General features: G+C 33.7%; 3 protein-coding genes across 4 annotated transcripts; 2 read left to right on the forward strand and 1 right to left on the reverse strand.

Annotated features, from left to right (window-relative positions):
- Window positions 1-908: 908 nt before the first annotated feature.
- On the reverse strand, window positions 909-6,279 carry LOC149690072 (uncharacterized). 2 transcript variants are annotated; one of them, XM_089869616.1, is made up of 4 exons: window positions 5,511-6,279; window positions 4,715-4,873; window positions 3,209-3,514; window positions 909-1,061 (listed from the first exon to the last, which is right to left on the reverse strand). In XM_089869616.1, the coding sequence occupies exons 3-4, from the start codon at window positions 3,459-3,461 to the stop codon at window positions 916-918; spliced, it is 399 nt and encodes a 132-aa protein (XP_089725742.1). In that variant the 5' UTR covers window positions 3,462-3,514; window positions 4,715-4,873; window positions 5,511-6,279; the 3' UTR covers window positions 909-915. The 2 variants fall into 2 exon arrangements, with proteins under 2 accessions (XP_089725742.1, XP_089725741.1); XM_089869615.1 differs by lacking the exons at window positions 4,715-4,873; window positions 5,511-6,279 and having other exon boundaries at window positions 3,209-3,940.
- Window positions 6,280-11,626: 5,347 nt separating this feature from the next.
- LOC149690073 (glutamate receptor ionotropic, delta-1-like) lies at window positions 11,627-14,088 on the forward strand. The gene is made up of 9 exons (XM_089870466.1): window positions 11,627-11,708; window positions 11,818-11,874; window positions 11,940-12,043; window positions 12,108-12,198; window positions 12,260-12,418; window positions 12,465-12,594; window positions 13,157-13,386; window positions 13,459-13,706; window positions 13,887-14,088. Exons 2-9 carry the CDS (start codon window positions 11,824-11,826, stop codon window positions 14,086-14,088), a joined length of 1,215 nt encoding a protein of 404 aa, XP_089726592.1. The 5' UTR covers window positions 11,627-11,708; window positions 11,818-11,823.
- A 2,622-nt stretch (window positions 14,089-16,710) lies between these two features.
- On the forward strand, window positions 16,711-17,897 carry LOC149690074 (glutamate receptor ionotropic, delta-1-like). The gene is made up of 5 exons (XM_089869618.1): window positions 16,711-16,819; window positions 16,890-16,993; window positions 17,118-17,428; window positions 17,490-17,613; window positions 17,676-17,897. Exons 1-3 carry the CDS (start codon window positions 16,757-16,759, stop codon window positions 17,218-17,220), a joined length of 270 nt encoding a protein of 89 aa, XP_089725744.1. The 5' UTR covers window positions 16,711-16,756; the 3' UTR covers window positions 17,221-17,428; window positions 17,490-17,613; window positions 17,676-17,897.
- The last annotated feature ends 2,335 nt before the right edge of the window (window positions 17,898-20,232 follow it).

The raw sequence follows: 20,232 nt of genomic DNA on the forward strand, positions 1-20,232 counted from the left end.
TTCAGAGAGCTATACAACATGTCAATTTTTGAAACTTCGAACACGTTAAAATTAACGAACAATTTTTCATAAGTTTTCATCTTACCAACGATTTTATCAACAATTATAGAGCCAAATTCATATATCGAACTAAATTTTTTTAATATAATATAAAATGCATACTCTATCAACTCTAGTCGTTACGCGTAATGTTTTTAAAAATATGCATATTTCACAATAAAATATTTTCGGCAAATGAAATTTTGGTGAAAAAACACTAGAACTTTTTTTTGAAATAAATTATGTTTTATAATCAAGTCTTTAAAACGGAGTATCTTTCAGTTAAGAAGGCAATCAATTTTCTACACTTACCTTCTACTTTTTCCTGTCTTTGTTTACAAAGACAAATTTTATTAATAGTTTATGATTAAACTATCTGTAAGAAATAAATTTAGTATTCTGCTGTCACCACTGAGAAACTTGTGAACGTCACTTCTTAAAAACAACATTGAGGGTTAAAATATTTTTTATGCATTTCGAAACAGAAATTTTGATTTTACCAAATCTGAATATCGTTCAAAGCCCCATTAGTTTGACTCCACCATTGTTGTACCGTCTTTACATACTCCTGGGATAAAGCCTATTTTAACTGTATAAAAGCGAATTTCGAGATAATTCGTATATCGAGATAAGTTTTATCGTAGGTATCTTATCCTCCAAATCTTGGTGGAAACCTTATTGCAATAACTTTCATTTCTACTAGGAATCTAGAGTACAACCGTCTTTGGTATATTGTAGATATTTACGTATTACCAAGTTCTTGAAAAACATTTAATTCAGATTCGCAACAACGTATGTAAACAAACAAAAAAGGTTTCTGTGCAATAATATATCTGTATTCTAACCAAAAATGCAAAAATAACATCTGTTGTGGCCCTAGACCCTTTTTGGACCATTAATGCAAACACACTGCCTTAAATCCCTACTACAATCTCCGATCAAAGAAGGATGAATTTCATTACATTGTTCATCGCAATCTTTATAGCCCACCATCGGATTTACACAATCAACGCCGATAGGTTCTAAAAATAGACAAAAATGTGTTAGTACCTCTGATAGTCTTAATGTATATTTATCCATTTATGTGAAAATGAATAAGTCACATTATCTGGATTCTTTCATTGTGACCATACATTCAAAATATTTGTCCTCAGTTATTGTGTGGTTTGCTTTAAAGACGCTATCCTAATACGCTTAGTTTATTCGGTATCGTTCCTTTCAACCGAATTCCCAATGGACCGAAATCCCATTCGACCGAATATCCCGCAATGATTTTAGATTTCCAGCCCAATGGCTATATTCCCGATGGACCGAAATCCCAATCGTCCGAATACGCCCCTAAAAAATACATGAATATAACTTGAAACACTGTAGCCGGCAGCGATTCGGTGGTGTAGTGGATACGATGTTGGACTGCGAAGCGATAGGTTGTTGGTTCGAATCTCCGAAAGGTATGTTAATAATATTAAAAGTAAATGTTTCGAGATACTAATTAAAACGCTCACTTTCATTCCTTTCAAGGCAAGAGATATATAGAATTAATAATCAAATTGTGCTTAAAATGAAGTACAGTCTTAATGGTAGTTCCATCAATGTCTTTAAATTAAAATTTTAATATTTTGGTTTCGGGTGGGTTAGGTTAGGTTAGGTTAGGTTAGCTTAGGTTAGGTTAGCTTAGGTTAGGTTAGGTTAGGTTAGCTTAGCTTAGGTTAGGTTAGGTTAGGTTAGGTTAGGTTATTTTAGGTTAGCTTAGGTTAGGTTAGGTTAGCTTAGGTTAGGTTAGGTTAGGTTAGGTTAGGTTAGGTTTGGTTAGGTTAGGTTTGGTTTGTTTCCAATAATTCGTTGACACCTTTTCCAAAATATGCTCCTTTTAATTAGCTACCACCTTTTCCAAAATATTCTCCCTTTAAATAGCTACCACCTTTTCCAAAAATTTTCTCCTATTAATTAGCTCCCGCCTTTTCCAAAAGATTTTCCTATTAATTAGCTGCCACCTTTTCCAAAATATGCTCCTTTTAATTAGCTACCACCTTTTCCAAAATATTCTCCTATTAATTAGCTGCAACCTTTTCCAAAACATTCTCCTACTAATTAGCTGCCACATTTTCCAAAATATTCTCCTTTTAATTAGCTACCACCTTTTCTAAAATATTCTCCTATTAATTAGCTGCCACCTTTTCCAAAAGATTTTCCTATTAATTAGCTGCCACCTTTTCCAAAATATTCTCCTATTAATTAGCTGCAACCTTTTCCAAAATATTCTCCAATTAATTATCTGACATCTTTTCCAAAATATTCTCCAATTAATTATCTGACATCTTTTCCAAAATATTTCTATTATTGCTAATAAATTGTTCGTGGTAAGAGGCGGGCTTTTAATACTCATATAAATAATCTTTTTACCTCCAAACAAGGTTGGGTTGGGTTAGGTTAGGTTACGTTGGGTTAGGTTAGGTTAGGTTAGGTTAGGTTAGGTTAGGCTAGGGTAGGTGAGGTGAGGTTCGCCGTAATTAAAACGTAGTTAAAATAAGTGCAGTAATACATTTTCAACTCACATTTATTTTAACAATAATAAGTTGTGAAATTAAAAATATATTTAATGCAAAACCACACAGTATGTCTTCTTCCAGTTCAATAGAATTTCGGTCCAATGGGACTATAATAAAATCGCACCTTTGGCTACGTTCGGTCGAATGGGACCCCAAAAAAACCCCCCCTTCTGTCGAATGGGAATTCGGTTCAATGGGACCAAAGCGTTTATTCGACTGATTTTCCTAAGAATGATAAGGTCCTAACATACAGTAACTTCGACAGCGTTTTTTAAGATGAACATGAATCTGTTTACTTGGCTATTTGTTTTTCATGCAATACACACTTTCCATAGCAGTTTAAAAAGTGGTGCTTAATGAATTTTCGAAACTAAACTTTTGAAAAAAAGGACGTTTTAAACTGGATGACGTCGGCGGCTCTTGTGCAATGGAGATTTTTTAACTTATATAGCGTTCTAATGATACAAATGCAGATTAATCGCCTGGAAAGTTGTCCCCCTCCCCCCCAGTAATATGAAGTTTAGTTTAAAGTTTTTCTAAGGCATTAGGTAGTGAAATTTCAGACTTCTAATTTTACCCGCAACGGAGATACAGGGACTTAAATATGAAAATTATTATACCATTCATTACAGCCGCGCAGGCTACATCGCCGGGAAACCTTACGAGGTCATTTCTGCATCCCAAGTCATGAAACTCTCGAGGATGGTGTGTAATAAAATAGCCGCCTTTTCTTCGACATGCGTCTCCATGGATAACATTCACTTGGCTGCAGAATTCAATATCGGCGTGGAAACACACGCATCTTTCTTTTCCTTTCTCACGCCCTTTAGTGCAATCTCCGGCAAGCTTAGGATGTAGAGCTCTACATTTCATGTGGCACGCTTTCCACTGGTTATCATAGTCGTCAGTGCAAGTACCTATTGAGCCTGATGAAATTATAATTGGTGAGGATGTTTCCCATTTCATTGGAATGGTTTTAATGAAATGCATGAAATTAAACTAAATTTAAATCTAAAAACTGTTCTAAAAATCTCAAATTATGGCACTAAAACTAGTCTTCACCGTATTCAAGGCCAATTTCTTCTTAATTCCTGAACCAAGTTGCGATCATTCATGCTATAGTGGGCTTAATCAGGGAAGTGCTCTAGTGATGAGTGATGATGGATTTGGGGGTAGAGGACTGCAAAGGCTCTGGGATAACTCCAACTCCTTAGATATCCTACATTTTTGCTCTGAGTTGGAGTTAGGTAAAATAAATAATATCACGCTAGAGAAACCAGTTCAAATAACTAGATTGTAATGTATAAATGCGACATTTGGATTTAAGAGGGAAAAGTCAAAGGAGGCGAAATATAAACACGAGGCTCTATGGAAAGTGGAAGGTTATTTTGGAAATATCCTCGATCTGTTCTAAAATTCAAATGACCTGAAATTTTGATAACGCGTGTTTCAACGGTGTTCTCGAATTGGATAGAAAGCCATTCGCCCGAATTTTAATAAGATTTTAAATCTCGCTGTTTGTGCGATTTTTGCCTATTTTGAATTTTTTTAGGAGTATTATTATTTGCTCATGGTGATATAGCGTAAGTTTAGCAATGGGAGCTTTCGTCTCACCGTGGAATTGTGGATGAGTATCGGTCTATCTTTTTCAAAATAAATCCTAAAAAGTAAAGGTAAAACGTTGTTTACAGAACTTTGTTCACTTAAGATATTCAAATCCACGCTCATATTTTAAAGGTCAAAGTAACTCTGTTTGTCTGTTATGTTTTCAGGACTAAGCCGCAGAACCGATTTTAATGAAATTTAGTATGGTGGTGGTTTGAAACACAGGTGAAGAATAAAGGCTTCTTTGGTTTTTAAAAATCACCCATCTAGATTTAGAACTAGCATAGTACTATTCATGCTACTTAAGTGCTATAAATACCATAACAATATAAACTTTAATTCTTATCACATTACTTTTTAAGTACTAATTACACGAGAGTGACGTCGCGGATAACAGCCTGGTTTATACATTTAGACATAGAATGGTTTTTAATTTAACCTTCGACTGCAGAAATTGTATTAAGAACCCGCAATGTCTAGAAACTATCAAATTTAAATTAAACTATTAAGGTCATAATTACCAGTTAAAACACCTCCACAAATGTTGTAATTTTCGAATCTTACTAAATCCGAAAAACATTCAAAACCCCACAATTTCTTATCTCTCTTGTGTATCCATCCTTGGTCGTCGGTATCCTTTTTTAACTCCTGGCAATATTTTTCCTTTCCCTTGCATACGCCTGGGACAAAATAAAAGTTTAAAATTGCATAAGAGGGACATTCGAAAGTTTTAAATATACAAGGTGTTTCTGAAAGGTGTGTCAGAAGTTAAGAGAACCATATTCTTTAGGCGTTTTCGAGTAAAAAGTGTTGCATGATATTTTACCGTCCGGGCCACCGTTTACAAGATAGGATTAGAGTGTGTTACGAGTTACAGATGACCCTTAAATAAAGTAACATTGTCTTTCAGTTTCTCATGTCAATATTAAGGGGTCATCCGTCAAACACTCAAAACGTAACTCGAAAACGGTGGCCTGGACGCCAAAATGTCAGAAAATGTTCGACTCGAAGTCGCCCAAAGAACACGCCCCTTAATTTGTGATGGACTTTGCAAAGACATCTTATATATACATATATAGGTTATACGTTTTTATATGCCTTGTAAAAAGTAATCGAAATACGAAATTAAAAGGGGACTGTTGATTGTATTTTAAGACCTTAAAGGGAGACTCTCAGCTGAAAATCTTAGTGCCATGTTTTATTTTTTCCTGGTTCGTTTCAATTCAAAATGAATTCTCAAATTTTTTCAATGAAAATTAATTTTTTTAAAATTTGTTAGGCTTATCAATGGGTCTCGATTTTAGCGCACTTACCTACCGGCCAATAAAAACCTCTTTAGGGATAGAGCCAAATCAGCCAATCCCGTGAGGGTTAGAAAATATTAAGTGGTATGTTGTCTGCTTCAAACAGGAAAAGCTGAGTTCCCAAGGGCGGGAAATAAGTATTTTTTTAGAGTGGGTTCGTTTAATCGTTACCAGTGACTCCGTGGGGCCCGTCGTCTGCTAAAGTTTTAGGAGGATAGTAACTGTGTTGCAGCTTGACTCTGCTGAGGTGTAAAAGATGGGTTTTTAATTTTTTCCATCTCGAAAATCACAAAAAATAATAGTAACAATAATCTAAGAACACAGATCTTCCAATTCCAAAGGCTAATAAGTAGACACTCATGATATACAACAAAATACGACCCGCCACATTTTAATATAATAAGATTACGAGAGTAATTTGAGTTTAAGTGAAACGTAAAAGCATAAACCTGCTAATTACTAAAGTTCCTAATCCGCTTATCGTTAGACGATCGAACCGCGTCTTTCTTTCCAGTGCTAAAAAGTAGAATACATATTTCGGAACCTAATGCAGACGACGCAAATGAGACTCGACTGAGAAAATATTTCGGGATTGCCTCTTATAAATCGCGGGCGCTGATTGGCCGGTAGGTCGCTTTATCAAAATTCAAATGCATGTTTTGGATACAAAACTTCAAATATTGTTTAATACTATAAATAGAGCTTCACAAAATCAGAAAAAATTCGAGGCGGCATATTTTAACATAAGGAATCAGAATAAAAATACTTAATTTCTGCCAATAATGTCACTTTAAGCTATTTTGAAATTTTATAATTTTTTTCAGAGAGTTCTTTATGCACAGCCACAATTCGTTACCGAATTTGAGTAAAATCCTTAGAATTGTTTTGTTGAATATGAAAGTTCTAAAAAAAATTTGTTTCCAAAAAACATCAAGCGGGGTTGGACTCAAAGAGTATTTGGTGTTTTCGTGGCTATAAATAATTTTGTTACCGTTAACAGAATATAACATAAGTGATAACTGGTTCGATAAAATTTCGTCACTCAAGCTTCGATCCCACGTATAATTATCGATCATGTTTTTAAATGCTAAAGAAGTAATTGTTAAGAAATATTTTTAGCAAAAAATTATATACTCACTAATTCCCAGCGTTTTACTGCCACTAAAATCCGTTCCCGGGTAACTGTAACCACTCACTAGATAACTAGGATAAATCAAAATGCAAATTCCTAAAGTTAAATTTCGAAAATTAAAAAAATTCCAAGCCATTTCAACCGACTTAATACGCGAAAACAAGCAAGCAAATTAACTTTAGAGGAAAACTTCAAAGCTTGCCATATCGTTAACTACCACTTTTATACTGCATTGCTCTCAAAACTTTATTACTTTTAATATAATTTGTTCTGTCATAACCATTATCATCATTAGGATATATTTTCTATTCATACGTTAATGTATGGTATAGTAAAGTTGTCAAGATAAATTTAATTTTTATGGAATACACGTTATCCTCAGTTCATTTCATATTTTTGATAAAATTTATTTTATATTTATTGATAAAATTTATTTTATATTTATTGATAAAATTTATTTTATATTTATTGATAAAATTTATTTTATATTTATTGATAAAATTTATTTTATATTTATTGATAAAATTAATTTTATATTTATTGATAAACTTTATTTTATATTTATTGATAAAATTAATTTTATATTTATTGATAAAATTAATTTTATATTTATTGATTGAATTTATTTTATATTTATGGATTTAATTTATTTTATATTTATTGATTGAATTTGTTTAATATTTATTGATTGAATTTATTTTATACTTATTGATAAAATTTATTTTATATTTCTTAATTGAATTTATTTTATATTTCTTAATTGAATTTGTTTCATATTTAAGGATTGAATTTGTTTTATATTTATTGATTGAATTTGTTTTATATTTATTGATTGAATTTATTTTATATTTATTGATAAAATTAATTTTATATTTATTGATAAAATTAATTTTATATTTATTGATAAAATTAATTTTATATTTATTGATAAAATTAATTTTATATTTATTGATAAAATTAATTTTATATTTATTGATAAAATTAATTTTATATTTATTGATTGAATTTGTTTTATATTTGTGGATTGAATTTGTTTTATATTTATTGATTGAATTTATTTTATATTTATCGAATGAATTTATTTTATTCACGAAAATTAATGGGATATAACCATTCTGGTTATATTAGAATATAAAGTGTGTTTTCGTTTTTCGTCAAAAACCAATAACATAAGCCTAAGTCAAAAACAACAATAAGTATGACATAAATAGAGTAAAACATGATTTCTGCCCCAACTAATTTTTGTCAAAACGTTCATAGACCCCTGGAAAGACAGAGCCAATAGGTATAAACGCCAACGATTAGTGTGATTTTCGAAGCTTCTCAAACTCGCAAAGCCCCCTCTTCACGTATAAGCCGATTTATAACGTGGTTACAAATCCTTCTTAAGAAATTTAGCATTACCGCAATCGTAAAATATCTATTTATTGTTTTTATGCTACTTAAGCTAATGAAAATGGGAAAATGCCCTTTCGTTTGACTGTGCAAAAATTATTTAGTACAGTACACAATACTCTGATTGTCTGTCGAGTATATTGTAGCTTGTTCTTTTAGCACGAGATAATTGATTAGTAAATTAGAGTTTATTTTCCGAGTTATAATTCGAAAGTTATAAAAATATTGCGGTTCTCGCTTATTGTTTTATCTTCGTTTCACAAGCATGAGGAAACACCTAAGGGTCACCAATCAATATGACTATTTTTCGCCATTCTTGTGAAGATAGATATAAGGCCTAACTTTTGCCATTTGGGAAGCGAAAAATTTCTATTCATTTACATATAAGAGCGGCAATGAAGGATTGTACTTATTCAGAGCTAAGACTCAAACTAAAATTGGCGTCGTTTCAAGTACTCTCTGTAGAGGTATTAACGGTTAGGACTCAGAAGTGAGTCGAATGTTGAATACACAATGAAATGAATAGTATTAGCTAGTTTAGTAGGACTAAGAATCTGATCCTGCAGAAACTTCCGTTCTTTTTAGCATGTCCTCTTTTCTTTAACGCTAGACTTTTTCGTGAACGGCCGGGATTTAACTGATCGTAGCTAGTTTAAAGTTCGAGCAAGACGCTTCTCCCCAAGATAACTTGAGAAAATACTAATAGTAGCAAACATATTTGTATTTGTATTATGGATCGGAAATTACCATGAGTATCCTAATGCTCTGATTTTGAATATTTGTGGTTGGGAAAAAGTGAAGCATCGCTGTTACCCATTACCACAGCCGACTCTTGGCTTCGTATGGAGCTTTTGCCCTAACTTTCTGAGAATTACGATAATTTAAAATTAACGTTTGTAGTGTAAAATTCTTTTTATGATAGCATTATGACCTTGTGGAAAAGTGGTTGTTTACAAATAAGGCTAGATAAAATAAATTTTGCTGTGAAGAAACAAGAATTGAGGGTGAAGGACTTGGAAGCTGTCGTAAACCATATCAGCCTGACTGATTTACCTGCTACTTACAGGGCCACAAGCAAAGTATATACTTGCTTTTCCCTTTTGCTTTCAAAATTCTTCTCTATTTTCTGCGAAATCCACGTAACTACTGGGAACGTAATAAACACAGTTTTAAGATCTTTCCAAATGAATTTTTCCTTATATTTTGGTATCCTAATTTACAAAAAAAAATGTAAATGTTCACACTTACATGATAAACCGGTTTAAAGCAATTCAAAACGCTTCCGAAATTAAGTGTAAACAAAACTGAAGCTAATTATAAACACTGTTTCTTGCAGTTGCTTCTTGAACAAACTTAAAACAGGATTTGAAGGTTAGTTTCTAGTTTTCAGGGTTATTTAGTTGTTGATTTCGGTGACTATAGAATTAGAAAATCTTTCTATGTATGTATTTCAAATGATGTGTTGACAATTTAATTTTGCTTTAATACATTTATACATAGAGTAATCAAAACGTTTCTAAGCGCATTCAAAGGCAATCTTTAATTTCCTTCCTTCTATTGATGTTACATCGGTTCGGACATAATCAAATTTAATCCTATTTATCCTAGCCTGTGCCTCGGATAAATAGGATTAAATTTGATGTTGTTTCGTGTCCTCTGTGAAAAGGTCTTTTAACGGTTCAGAGTGAGCCTAAAGTTAAATACACATTTAAATGAAAAATATTTGTACTTTAATAGAATCAAGAGTTATGACCGCAGTTAAGTCGCCAGACATCTTTGCAAATGCTTCCATACATTGGAGCATGTAATTATCATTTTAGAGATAATTTATCTCTATGGATAACTAAGAATATGTGTAGTTGTAACGAAAGCATAGTTTTTACAAGCAAATCAAGTTGTCATTAGACTTAGAGCTCTTAATAAGGCTTGAATAAATAATTTTGTTAATTTTGACACATTTTATAGCTGCATATTCAGGTGAAAAGCAGGTCTCCACTCAGAGAGCTAATATTTTGGTTTCCCAACTTCATTTAGGTTTGAATTTACCCTGATGCAATGAAAAAACTCTGAACAGCCATCACCAGCAATAGTTACGAGCCAGACTTCGAAAGTGGATAGTAGCTGTTTTAAATATTGGACATACAACATCATATTGGATATACAACATCATATTGGATTTTGATTTGCACAATTAATGAAAGGTCTTGGAAATAATCTATAAGATGATGAATTTCATAGATGCCCTCCCCCCCCATTTAATTTCTGCAAAACATTGAGGGTCATAATTTAATCAGTGTAAACCGAATAGCGGATGAAGAGAGTCGACGGTCCTAAAGCCTCCGAGTTAATGTTTTGAAATATAAAAAACCTTTTAATAACTCCATGACGTAGCAGAACTCATTCTGAAACGCGTGGATGGAGGAGCGGGCAGTTTTAGAAAGATTTAAACCCCTTCCCCTTACAGTCAATCAGATATTAGTATGGGGTATCTAGCCTCTTGAAAATTCCATGAAGAATAAATCTGTATTCCTGGTTTCAACCAAATCGTGATTTTGTATTCCATCCGGTCCATGAATATATACAAAATTTTACATTGTATACATGATAAATTGCTCCTTAATTTGAAAAGAGATTGAAGAAATGATTAGATTCATTGGGATGTGGTAATAGTTAACTGAAGAAATTAAGATTGATTTCAGGCTATCACGAGGCTACTCACTCTTAAGGGATACAGCTAATCATTATAGCACTTTAGCGCGTCGAGGGGCAACTCACTGACGTATCAGAGTTAACCCATAGTGTGGGAATGTAAGTGAAAATTTACTTCACGACTAACTTTATGAATTTTTTTTAATGTTTCAGATTTGTGTAGTGGAACTGACTTGAGTAATTGGCAATTTTCTTGCATTTGGGGAATTAATTCTGTCATGAGCCAGCGTTTAAATTGCCCAGATTTAATAATCCACTTTAATATGTTAAAAACTTTAATTACGCAATAAAAGGTTGAAAACTGGAAGTTCTAGAGATGTGAGTCGGTAATTTTCCGTCCGTAAATTACCGGTAATTTACCAAATACCGCGTAAATTACCGTTTTATATCTTACCGTAATTTAACAATGGTAATTTACCGGTAAATTACGGCAGTAAATTACCGTGGTAAATTACCAAACCTTTTTATTACGCCTTAAAACTTCATTTTACACTTAAACGATCAATTATTTCTGTTTTTACTTTCAAAATGACTCACTAGGCGCTACTCGCTAGCCAGTACTTACAAAGTTGCACTAGAAATTAGTCTTTTAATAGATTTTTAGTTAGAGATCAGATTAGAAGGCCACGGCTGCCGTCTTGGTAGCAAAAGCCGCAAATACGTGTAAAGCAGTCAAGATAGTGCTCACAATTAAACGTTGTTTCGTTGTTTAAAGTAATGGATTGCAAGTACAGGGAAATATAAATTACCGACTGAACGGTAATTTTTGTGTTCCCTAAATTTCAATCGGTAAATTACCGTTTTTAAAAATTACGGTAATTTCACATCTCTAACAGGGCCAAACATTCGCGTAGAAGCAAATAGTTTCGCGTCTTACAGGTGGAGCCACTATGTCGTACATTTTATATTTACCATGAAATAACTGATGCGGCAAATTAAATATTATGTTCCCGATTTTCTGCCCGACTATTTGAGGTATATTGCATTTGTTTTGTCATGGTTCGGTTGCATATTGCTCTAAATCAAGTTCCACCCAATATGACTTTTTTTGCCAACTACACCTATTTTAATGCATTTATATAAGACGGAAATGAAGGACTGCACTTGTTCAGGGCTAAGACTCAAACTAACTTTTATGCAGGTATAGTAACCAAAATTGCTTCAGTTCGACGAGTCCTTACGTAAGGAAATTTTATTTTATATTAGACTCTTTACCTTCAAGTTATTAACCGATTACCTAACGGTGACCCAATTCTAAATGGAATCGAATCAAATCTTTTAAACAGTCTCGCCAGCACACTTAACTTTACGTAAGATGTTTCTGTCAATTATTAGACGTCAGATGTTTAAGGTATGAAATGAATATTTTCATAGGTACGATCTTCACGAGACTGAGTCTGGTCAGTATGGGAAAATGTTGCCAAATAAATCTTGGACTGGAGTTGTTGGACGTCTGGCTTCTGAAGTAAGTAACTGTATAAAAATTTAGTAAAGTAACACTCTAATAACATACAAGTCTCTCGTAGAAAGTCGATTTCGGCCTTTCTGCACTTTCCGTTACTCGGGGAAGAAGAACTGTAATTGATTTCAGTGTCCCTTATATTCACGACACGTTGATATTTTTCGTGGGTGTTGAAAACCGAACTAGATCAGAAGTCTTATTCCTGAGTCCATTTAAAGTTAATGTATGCATGAATTTACTTCATGACTACCTTATTTTTTATATTTTAGGTTTGGCTAGTAGAAGTAACTTGTGAAATTACGATTTTCATTCTATTGTGCATATGCTTTACCATTCGTCATAAGTCGCCCTTGAAATTGAGCAGTTTTATGGTCGTTTATGGCATTGCTGTGAAACAAGGTATTTTTTCATTTTGAAAATATTCATATCTATCCTGTGTGTGACGTTAATATTAGAATTGAGACCTCGGGTGACCATGAAAGTGTTGTTTGTGTGAAATAGAAAACATGGACATCAAAACGGTTGATAACAAGATCGGCTTCCAGGTCGTTTGGGAAACAAATTGTTATTTACGTTCCTTTAGTCTCCGAGGAGAGACTTTAAAATGAAAGGTTCTATTTAGGCAATGCTGAACTGAAATGTACGTCGTTTGTATATGAATGTGTCGTGTTCCCGGTTCGAAATATTATTAAATACACTTCCCACAATCAAATATATTTATCAACAATGAAAGTGGAAAAACAATTTTTATCATTATAACCATTTTTCCTCAGTACAAGAGACTACATTCCACTAAAAAATGCACTTGTTTTTTAGCCACATCGTAGTATACGATAGGCTCTTAGTTTGACCCGAGCCGTAGTAGTTGTTGTGGCCGGAGTTTTCTTTATCGTTAGTTTACAGCTTACCCACAAATACCGCTCCCTTAGAATAAGATGAGAAAAAATTTCAATAATTTCAGGTGTTAATGTGAATAATATTAAACAACCAGCTTCAATAGGGATAATCTTATTGCTGATCACCTGTACGATTTTGAATATTTTCTATGGAAATGCGCTAAAAGCCTCCACGAGTGTTCAAGCTGAATCTAAAATTAATACCCTGGACGATTTTGCCTCAGTTCTTAGATTGGGAAAAATGAAAGTGTTCATCCCAGAAAACACTGCTACCTTAGAATATGTTGCAAAAATGGTAGGTGCTCTGATAATTAGTGTTAATTTCAATGAGAAATACTTCAATGTGGATCGCTTTTAATTCACGCAGCCTCCGACACCACATGGAGATATCTTTCGTCGAGCAAGTGAGATTAGATCAAAGCGAGCAACTGATCACGCTGATATCTATGCCAGACACATAACCACATTAGACTGTTCGATTAAAATGAAGGTTCGATTACTTAACGATGGATATCCACCGTCTAAAATTCGTGCAGTGAATGAGCCAATCATGGCTTTAAGCACAGCCATTGGATTTCGAAGGAATTTCACTTGTCAAGCATCATTTAACTGGGTGTAAGTGAAAGTTGAGTTTATAATATTCTAGTCCAGAAGCAACCCGGGGGGGGGGGAAATCCCGTGAGTAAGAGATACCAAAAGTGATGTCACTATCGTGGTCTTTATCGCTTTTGTTTCCGGAGGTCTTATGTTATTGAACTACGGACTCGTTTGATATATTACTCTTTTTGTTGGTAGAATCACGGCTCTATTCGAAATCGGTTGTCTACAGTTGTGGCAAGATACATATTTGTTTCCCGTAAAAAGGCAAGAATTGAACGAAAAGCACTCCACTACAGTTGTGAACTATATACAATTAACTGATCTACAAAGCACATTTATATTACTCTTGATAATTTATTTTGCCTTGTTAATCGTGATGACTTTGAAACGTTACTAATGATTAAACTTTATTTGGTTATTGACGTAGACGAGCTATTGCATAACTATATACTGTATAGCACAATTTAAGCGATTTAATACTGAACATGATTTACTAGAATTGTTGCTTTAACCGAGTACGGAGAAAAGAGCTAATCAGAGCTAATGTTTTCCGTGATGATGAAAGCACAAGTCAATGATATGGCAGCAGTCGTAAACAATATCCAGCTTGCTGTTGTCCCCTGTGACTATGCAAGAGAAGGACAAGGATTCGGCAACGGAAATAAGCTACATCGGGTTTATTGATTTAGAAACCACATTTGGTCCACTCTTTACAAGTCATTTTGCGTCTCTGGTCGTGATACCCCTGCAACTAAGATACATTTGGTATAGTGCTTTGAACTTCATTTGAAAGAAATAAAAGTCAGAAGAAAACTTTGTCAAATTTCACATCGGTTCTTATTTCATCAGAAGTCCAGAGATTATTTTTAAAAGAGAAGGTTTTGAAAACTATTTAAATAGTGAACTAAAAGGGAAGGTTATCATTTATAGCATTATCTGAAAGTGGCTGTCTGCAGAAGTGGCAAGAAAAATTAATGTTTCCAGATGGAAGAGATGAAGAACATGGTCTCGGCCACGGAAGTTAAATACATCGGGTTCATTGATTTAAAAACCACATTTGGTCTACTTTTCATAAGTTATTTTGCGTCTCTGGTTGTGACTGCTCTACAACATCGCAAGATACTATTGGTATAATGATTTAGCAAAATACTACAAGAATGATCCTTCATTTGAAAGAAAAAAACGTCACAAGAAAACTTTTGTCTAATTTTACATTGGTTCTTATATCATCAGAGTCCAGCGATTATTTTCAGAAGAGAATGTTTCGAAAACTATTTAACTTGTAAACTAAACGGGAAGGTTATCTTTATGGTTGTAATTAATTCTCCCGAAACCGTTTCAGCTTTCCTTTAAGGGCTTAAAATTTTGAAGCTTTCTTGCACAAAAAGCTTTGACGAAAACATAAGTTGCTTTTACTAACGTTAGAAGACATAAACTCAAGGAAAATAGTAGCAAACCTTCAGTTGAAAAGAGTCCTAACATATGTGTGTCGGTATTATCGGTCGGAAATTACCAAGAATATCTAAACGCGAATAAATAAATGCTCTGATCTGAATTTGTGTAATTGGGAAAATGTAAAGATTCGCGAATACCCCATGGTTCCTTGTTTCAAATTTTCCGAAGCAAGCGCCACAAATTGTGACTGTTCTTCCTCGTCAATGTCATAGATCATACCCAAACCATGTTTCTACAAGCATAATTTTAGGGTAAATTGCAGAAAATAGTGTTTCTGGCTCGCACGTTCAACTAATTTTCTGGACATGCTCTTTTGCTCCTTGTAGGACATTGAGTGTGTTTGAATTTTGGTTTTTGGATCAAAAAATCAATCGGGGTTAAAGTACTTTTAAATTTGAGGGATTATTTTTAGTTAATAATGCATTTTTTGAAAGTTAAAACTCTATAGATTAATAAGGGTAAAAGGGTTAATTACATCAGAATTAATAAGGGTTAATTATATCAGAATTAATAAGGGTTAAGTATATCAGAATTAATAAGTGCTAATTATATCAGAATTAATAAGGGTTAATTATATCAGAATTAATAAGGGTTAATTATATCAGAACTAATAAGTGTTAATTATATCAGAATTTATAAGGGTTAATTATATCAGAATTAATAAGTGTTAATTATATCAGAATTAATAAGGGTTAATTATATCAGAATTAATAAGGGTTAATTACATCTGGATTAGCAAGGGTTACTTATATCTGAATTTATATGGTCTTGACTTTCTCAGTGTTTCTAGGCAAAAGTTTTAATGGTTAGTATTGTGTTCCCACGGTTCTCTCGACCGTTATTTTTCGCGTGAAAGTGAAGGGTGATTTATGTTTGCGCGAAAGTCCACTAAGTTTTATGAATATATGATATATAATCTATATACTAGAGTTAACTTTGTTCCAATTTATTGGGCTGGTAAAGTTTCTGTTCACGATTAAGGTTGACTTTATCGAGTTCTCTCTCTCGAGAAAATGTCACTTTTACACGCCATTCGTGTTCTACGACTAGCTATAACAAAGATATTGAACATTATTATTAGTTTGTGGTTAGGAATACGTACGAAAATAATGTCGGAATTTAAAATATTTTGTATGATATTGATATTGAATTTAAACCCCAAAAAATAAATTTTCAATGCTTCAAAAAGATTTCAATACTTTAATGACGTCTTGTATTCCTCAGTGGATATAGGCGAACTTTTAATGGTTAAGATTGTATATTCCCTGGGTTCTCTCGCTCGTGATGTGCCGCGTGAAAGTGAAGGGTGTTGTTTGTTTCTCGCGAAAGTCCACTAAGCTTTATGATAATCTATATTCTGGAGTTAACTTTGTTTCCAATATTTGGGTGGAAAATGTTTCTTTTCAAAATTAAAATTGATTTGCCCTAGTTCTCTCTCGAATAAACGTGACTTTAGCACGCCATTCCTGTTCTATGACTAGCTACAACGAAGATATTGAACATTATTATAAGTTCGCTGTTAGGAATACGTACAACAATATCACCTGAATTAGGAATATTTTGTATTATATTGATATAGAAATTAAACCCAAGTAGATTTCAATACTTTCATGATGACCGAAAGGAAAGAATTTAGTTGTTCTGGAAGAAGAATTAAATTAACTTTTATGGAGGTAATATTGGTTTTTTTCTTTATTATAATTTTATTAATATTAATGTTAAATTGTATTCTTTTTACTTCAGAGCCAATACTTTCAAGTATGTGGACGATTACCTAACGGTGAACCAATTATCAGCGGAATTGAAGCAAATCTTTTAAACAGCCTTGCCAAAACCATAAACTTTACGTAAAGTATTTTGGCTATTTTTAAACCTTAAACAGAAAGAATAACTGGGCGAAGGCACTACAGTCTATCTTTCAATGTTCAATGTTCACTGTTATATGGGTGTTTGAAGGCATATACTTAACAGGTACGATCTTCATGAGACGAAATTTCCCCATTATGGCAGAATGTTACCAAACAATACGTGGACTGGTGCTGTCGGATATATAAGTTCAAAAGCAAGTAATTGAAAAAAAAAATTTAACATGTTTAATGTTTTTAAATTTTCTCTGGTAGAAAGCCGATTTTGCATTGTCAGCACTTACTGTGACTAAGGAAAGCAGGTCCGTAGTTGACTTCAGTGTACCATATATCAAGGACACTTAGAACTTCTTTGTTGGTGTTAAAGATGTTTCAACTAAGCCGACCCTTTTCTTTCTGGGCCCATTTCAAATTAACGTAAGTCTAACAACCATTAGTAAACGCGTTAATTGAAAATGTAGTTAATTTTTATTTTTAGGTTTGGATAGCAGTAATGGCAGGCGCAATTCTAGTTTTGATGCTAATTTTTGTTTTTTCGGGTGCTGAAATAAAGAGTAAAATTCACGGTTTTATGCTTGTCTTTGGAATTGCGGCTAGACAAAGTACTTCAAAATTTATAAAATACCAAATTTTGTTTCGATATAGAACGTGTTATTAATTTCAGGTGTTGATATTCAGAACATTAAACAACCGGCGTCATTAATCATAATTTCATGGGTAATGACTTGCACACTCTTAACTGTTTACTATGGAAATGCACTTAAAGATTCAGCTAGCGTCTCAAGCGAACAGAGTGTAAACTCTCTAGACGACTTAGCATCACTTCTCAGATTGGGAACCATGAACATTTTCATTCCTGAACATAATTCTGTCATAAATGACATTGCAAAAATGGTAACTGAATTTTAAAGTTTAATAATTTGGATTCGTGTCAATCTAATTGCGCTATTATTATTACATTCATCCTGCGAAACCGTATGGTGACATTTTTCGTCGAGTGAGTGAGATTAGACCACGGAGACCAACGGATTACGCGGACATCTACGCCAGACGCATTACCACAGCTGACTCTCGGCTTCGAATGGAGCTTAGATTACTCAAGGACGGGTACCCTCCTTCTAAAATTCGAGCAGTAGGAAAACCGCTTATTGGATTGAATACAGCCATTGCATTTCAAAAGAACTTCACTTGTCAAGGACAGTTTAACAGGGTGTAAGTATGAGTCTCATTGACTCCTGAGCTCTCTATGTTTTTGATTATATTCTACTGTGTAAGTGCAAGCTTGGGGTTGAAAATCCAGACTCCCGGTACTCTTGCTTCTACCCTTACTTCTTGTAGATTAAGGGCATATTTAGGATCTTTTGTGAGGTAAAAATCTTTTTGATATGAGCTTGTGGGAGGTGTTTGCTTACAACTATGACAAGATAAAATAAGGTTTTCTACTCTTATTTTCTGTGAATTACTGTGCAAATAAGGGAAAGCTTGTGATATAAAATCAGTTTTATTATAGGATTATGGCCTTGTGGGAAAGTGGTTGTTTACAAATATGGCTAGATAAAATAAGGTTTCCTTTCAAGATGCAAGAATTGATGGTGAAGGACTCGGCGGCTGTCGCAAACTACATCCGCCTGACTGATTTACGAAGTACCTTGGAATATTTCATCATCAGTTACGCAATTTACATTCTCATCATAATATTTCAACTGTGCAAGTCGATTCAATGTTAAATTTTAAGAACCGTCGCTATTAGCAAATGTGGATGAGAGGGAAAGTATGACAATGGTCATAGAGCCTGTGTTAAAAAACGCGGACATCAAAGTTTCGCCAATAACTATTTAGTTTACTACTGACTGATGGACTTGCAAACTCGCGACTGAAAGTAGTTCAGACATTTATGCTCCTTGGTTTAACCATAGCCCACTCGATCACGCGCATCAGGACGCAAGCTGCTTGCGCTATAGCTAAATTACCGAGATTTGTTTTAAACGTATCTAGTTTTATGCGCTCTTCTATTGCTTCGATAACCCTACTAAAATCCATATTATACCTTCAAATACCTTTTAAAACATTACCAGCTACTCTGTACTGAATACATACAAACATCGAGGAAGTTCTAGCATACACAATAGCAGACGACGGTAACCGCGTAACCGCGAATTAACACAACATACACAAGACCTATTTTAAGGGAGTGAACAGGCCCAGTATAGCTACGCAAAATAAAACGGTCAACTACGGCGAAACTCTGATGACTCGCGACTTTTGGCCATTTTCATACTTTTCCTCTCATCCACTTTTGCTATTAGTGAGGCGTCGGTCATTTTGAGATTCTACGAAGTCATCACTCAAAGTGCGAAGATCGGGAAAAAGAAAATGAAAAAAAAAAAAAGAATTGAATTTTAAGAAAGTTAAGTCAAAATTAAGAGAATAAATCATGAAATAAGAATTCAAATCATTAAATCTAAGTAAGCAACGAAATCAAAAACTGCATTAAGAAATCAACAACAAATGCAAAATCAATAACAGTTCATGCCATCAAAATATTGATCACAAAATTTAAATATATATCACAAAATCATAAATTAAGTATAATCAGAAGTGAGATGAGACTAGAAGTGAAGGCCTCTAGCATTGATAGTAGATCCTATCACTAGTGAACAAATTTGAGGATTTTATGCCTCTTCCCACGGGCTAAAACTAGAGAGAAAAAAATTGGTGGAGTTCCAAAAACATTTCCTACCCCCTTCCCTCAACCTAAAGCCGCGGAACACGGACCCGGCTCCTTGAATCTAGTTCGGCCGTCTACCACCGCGAGCGTCTCACGTTTTGGAGGGAAAATTCAGAAACCGCTACCAGAGGGCCAACCGTTCGAGTGTTATCAAGAATATTCACTTTCGCCGAGTGAAGAATTTGGTTAGCTCAGTACTTCTGGTCTCATCTCACTTCTGGTATAATATAAATGATCTGATTTTGATGTTGTGTAGCGGCAAAAAATTTAAGCTTCGCGGTTACCCAATAGCTCCTTGTTTCAATTTTTCCGAAGCAAGCGCTACAAATTATAAATCAGTGCTATTCTTCGTCAATGTCACAGATCATACCCAAATCATGTGTCTACAAGCATAATTTTAGGGTAAATTTACAGAGTTATTATTCATCTTGATATGTGTATTTATTCCGAAAATTGTGTTTCTTGGTCGCGTGTTCTAATTATTTTTCTGAAC

The sequence above is a fragment of the Phalangium opilio genome, unplaced genomic scaffold, assembly GCF_054372755.1.
Source record: "Phalangium opilio isolate 3A_F unplaced genomic scaffold, DU_Popi_V2 ptg000031l_1, whole genome shotgun sequence".
In the NCBI taxonomy this organism is placed as follows: Eukaryota; Metazoa; Arthropoda; class Arachnida; order Opiliones; family Phalangiidae; genus Phalangium; species Phalangium opilio.

Coding starts and splice junctions, on each gene's coding strand:
- LOC149690074 (XM_089869618.1), top strand. CDS start 16,757: ATGATGACCGAAAGGAAAGAATTTAGTTGTTCTGGAAGAAGAATTAAA. Junction 16,820..16,889: donor TTAAATTAACTTTTATGGAG/GTAATATTGGTT, acceptor TTTTTACTTCAG/AGCCAATACTTTCAAGTATG. Junction 16,994..17,117: donor GCCAAAACCATAAACTTTAC/GTAAAGTATTTT, acceptor TATACTTAACAG/GTACGATCTTCATGAGACGA.
- LOC149690073 (XM_089870466.1), top strand. CDS start 11,824: ATGAAGGACTGCACTTGTTCAGGGCTAAGACTCAAACTAACTTTTATG. Junction 12,595..13,156: donor TGGCATTGCTGTGAAACAAG/GTATTTTTTCAT, acceptor CAATAATTTCAG/GTGTTAATGTGAATAATATT. Junction 13,387..13,458: donor TAGAATATGTTGCAAAAATG/GTAGGTGCTCTG, acceptor TAATTCACGCAG/CCTCCGACACCACATGGAGA.
- LOC149690072 (XM_089869615.1), bottom strand. CDS start 3,578: ATGCATTTCATTAAAACCATTCCAATGAAATGGGAAACATCCTCACCA. Junction 1,062..3,208: donor CTGCGCGGCTGTAATGAATG/GTATAATAATTT, acceptor GTCTATTTTTAG/AACCTATCGGCGTTGATTGT.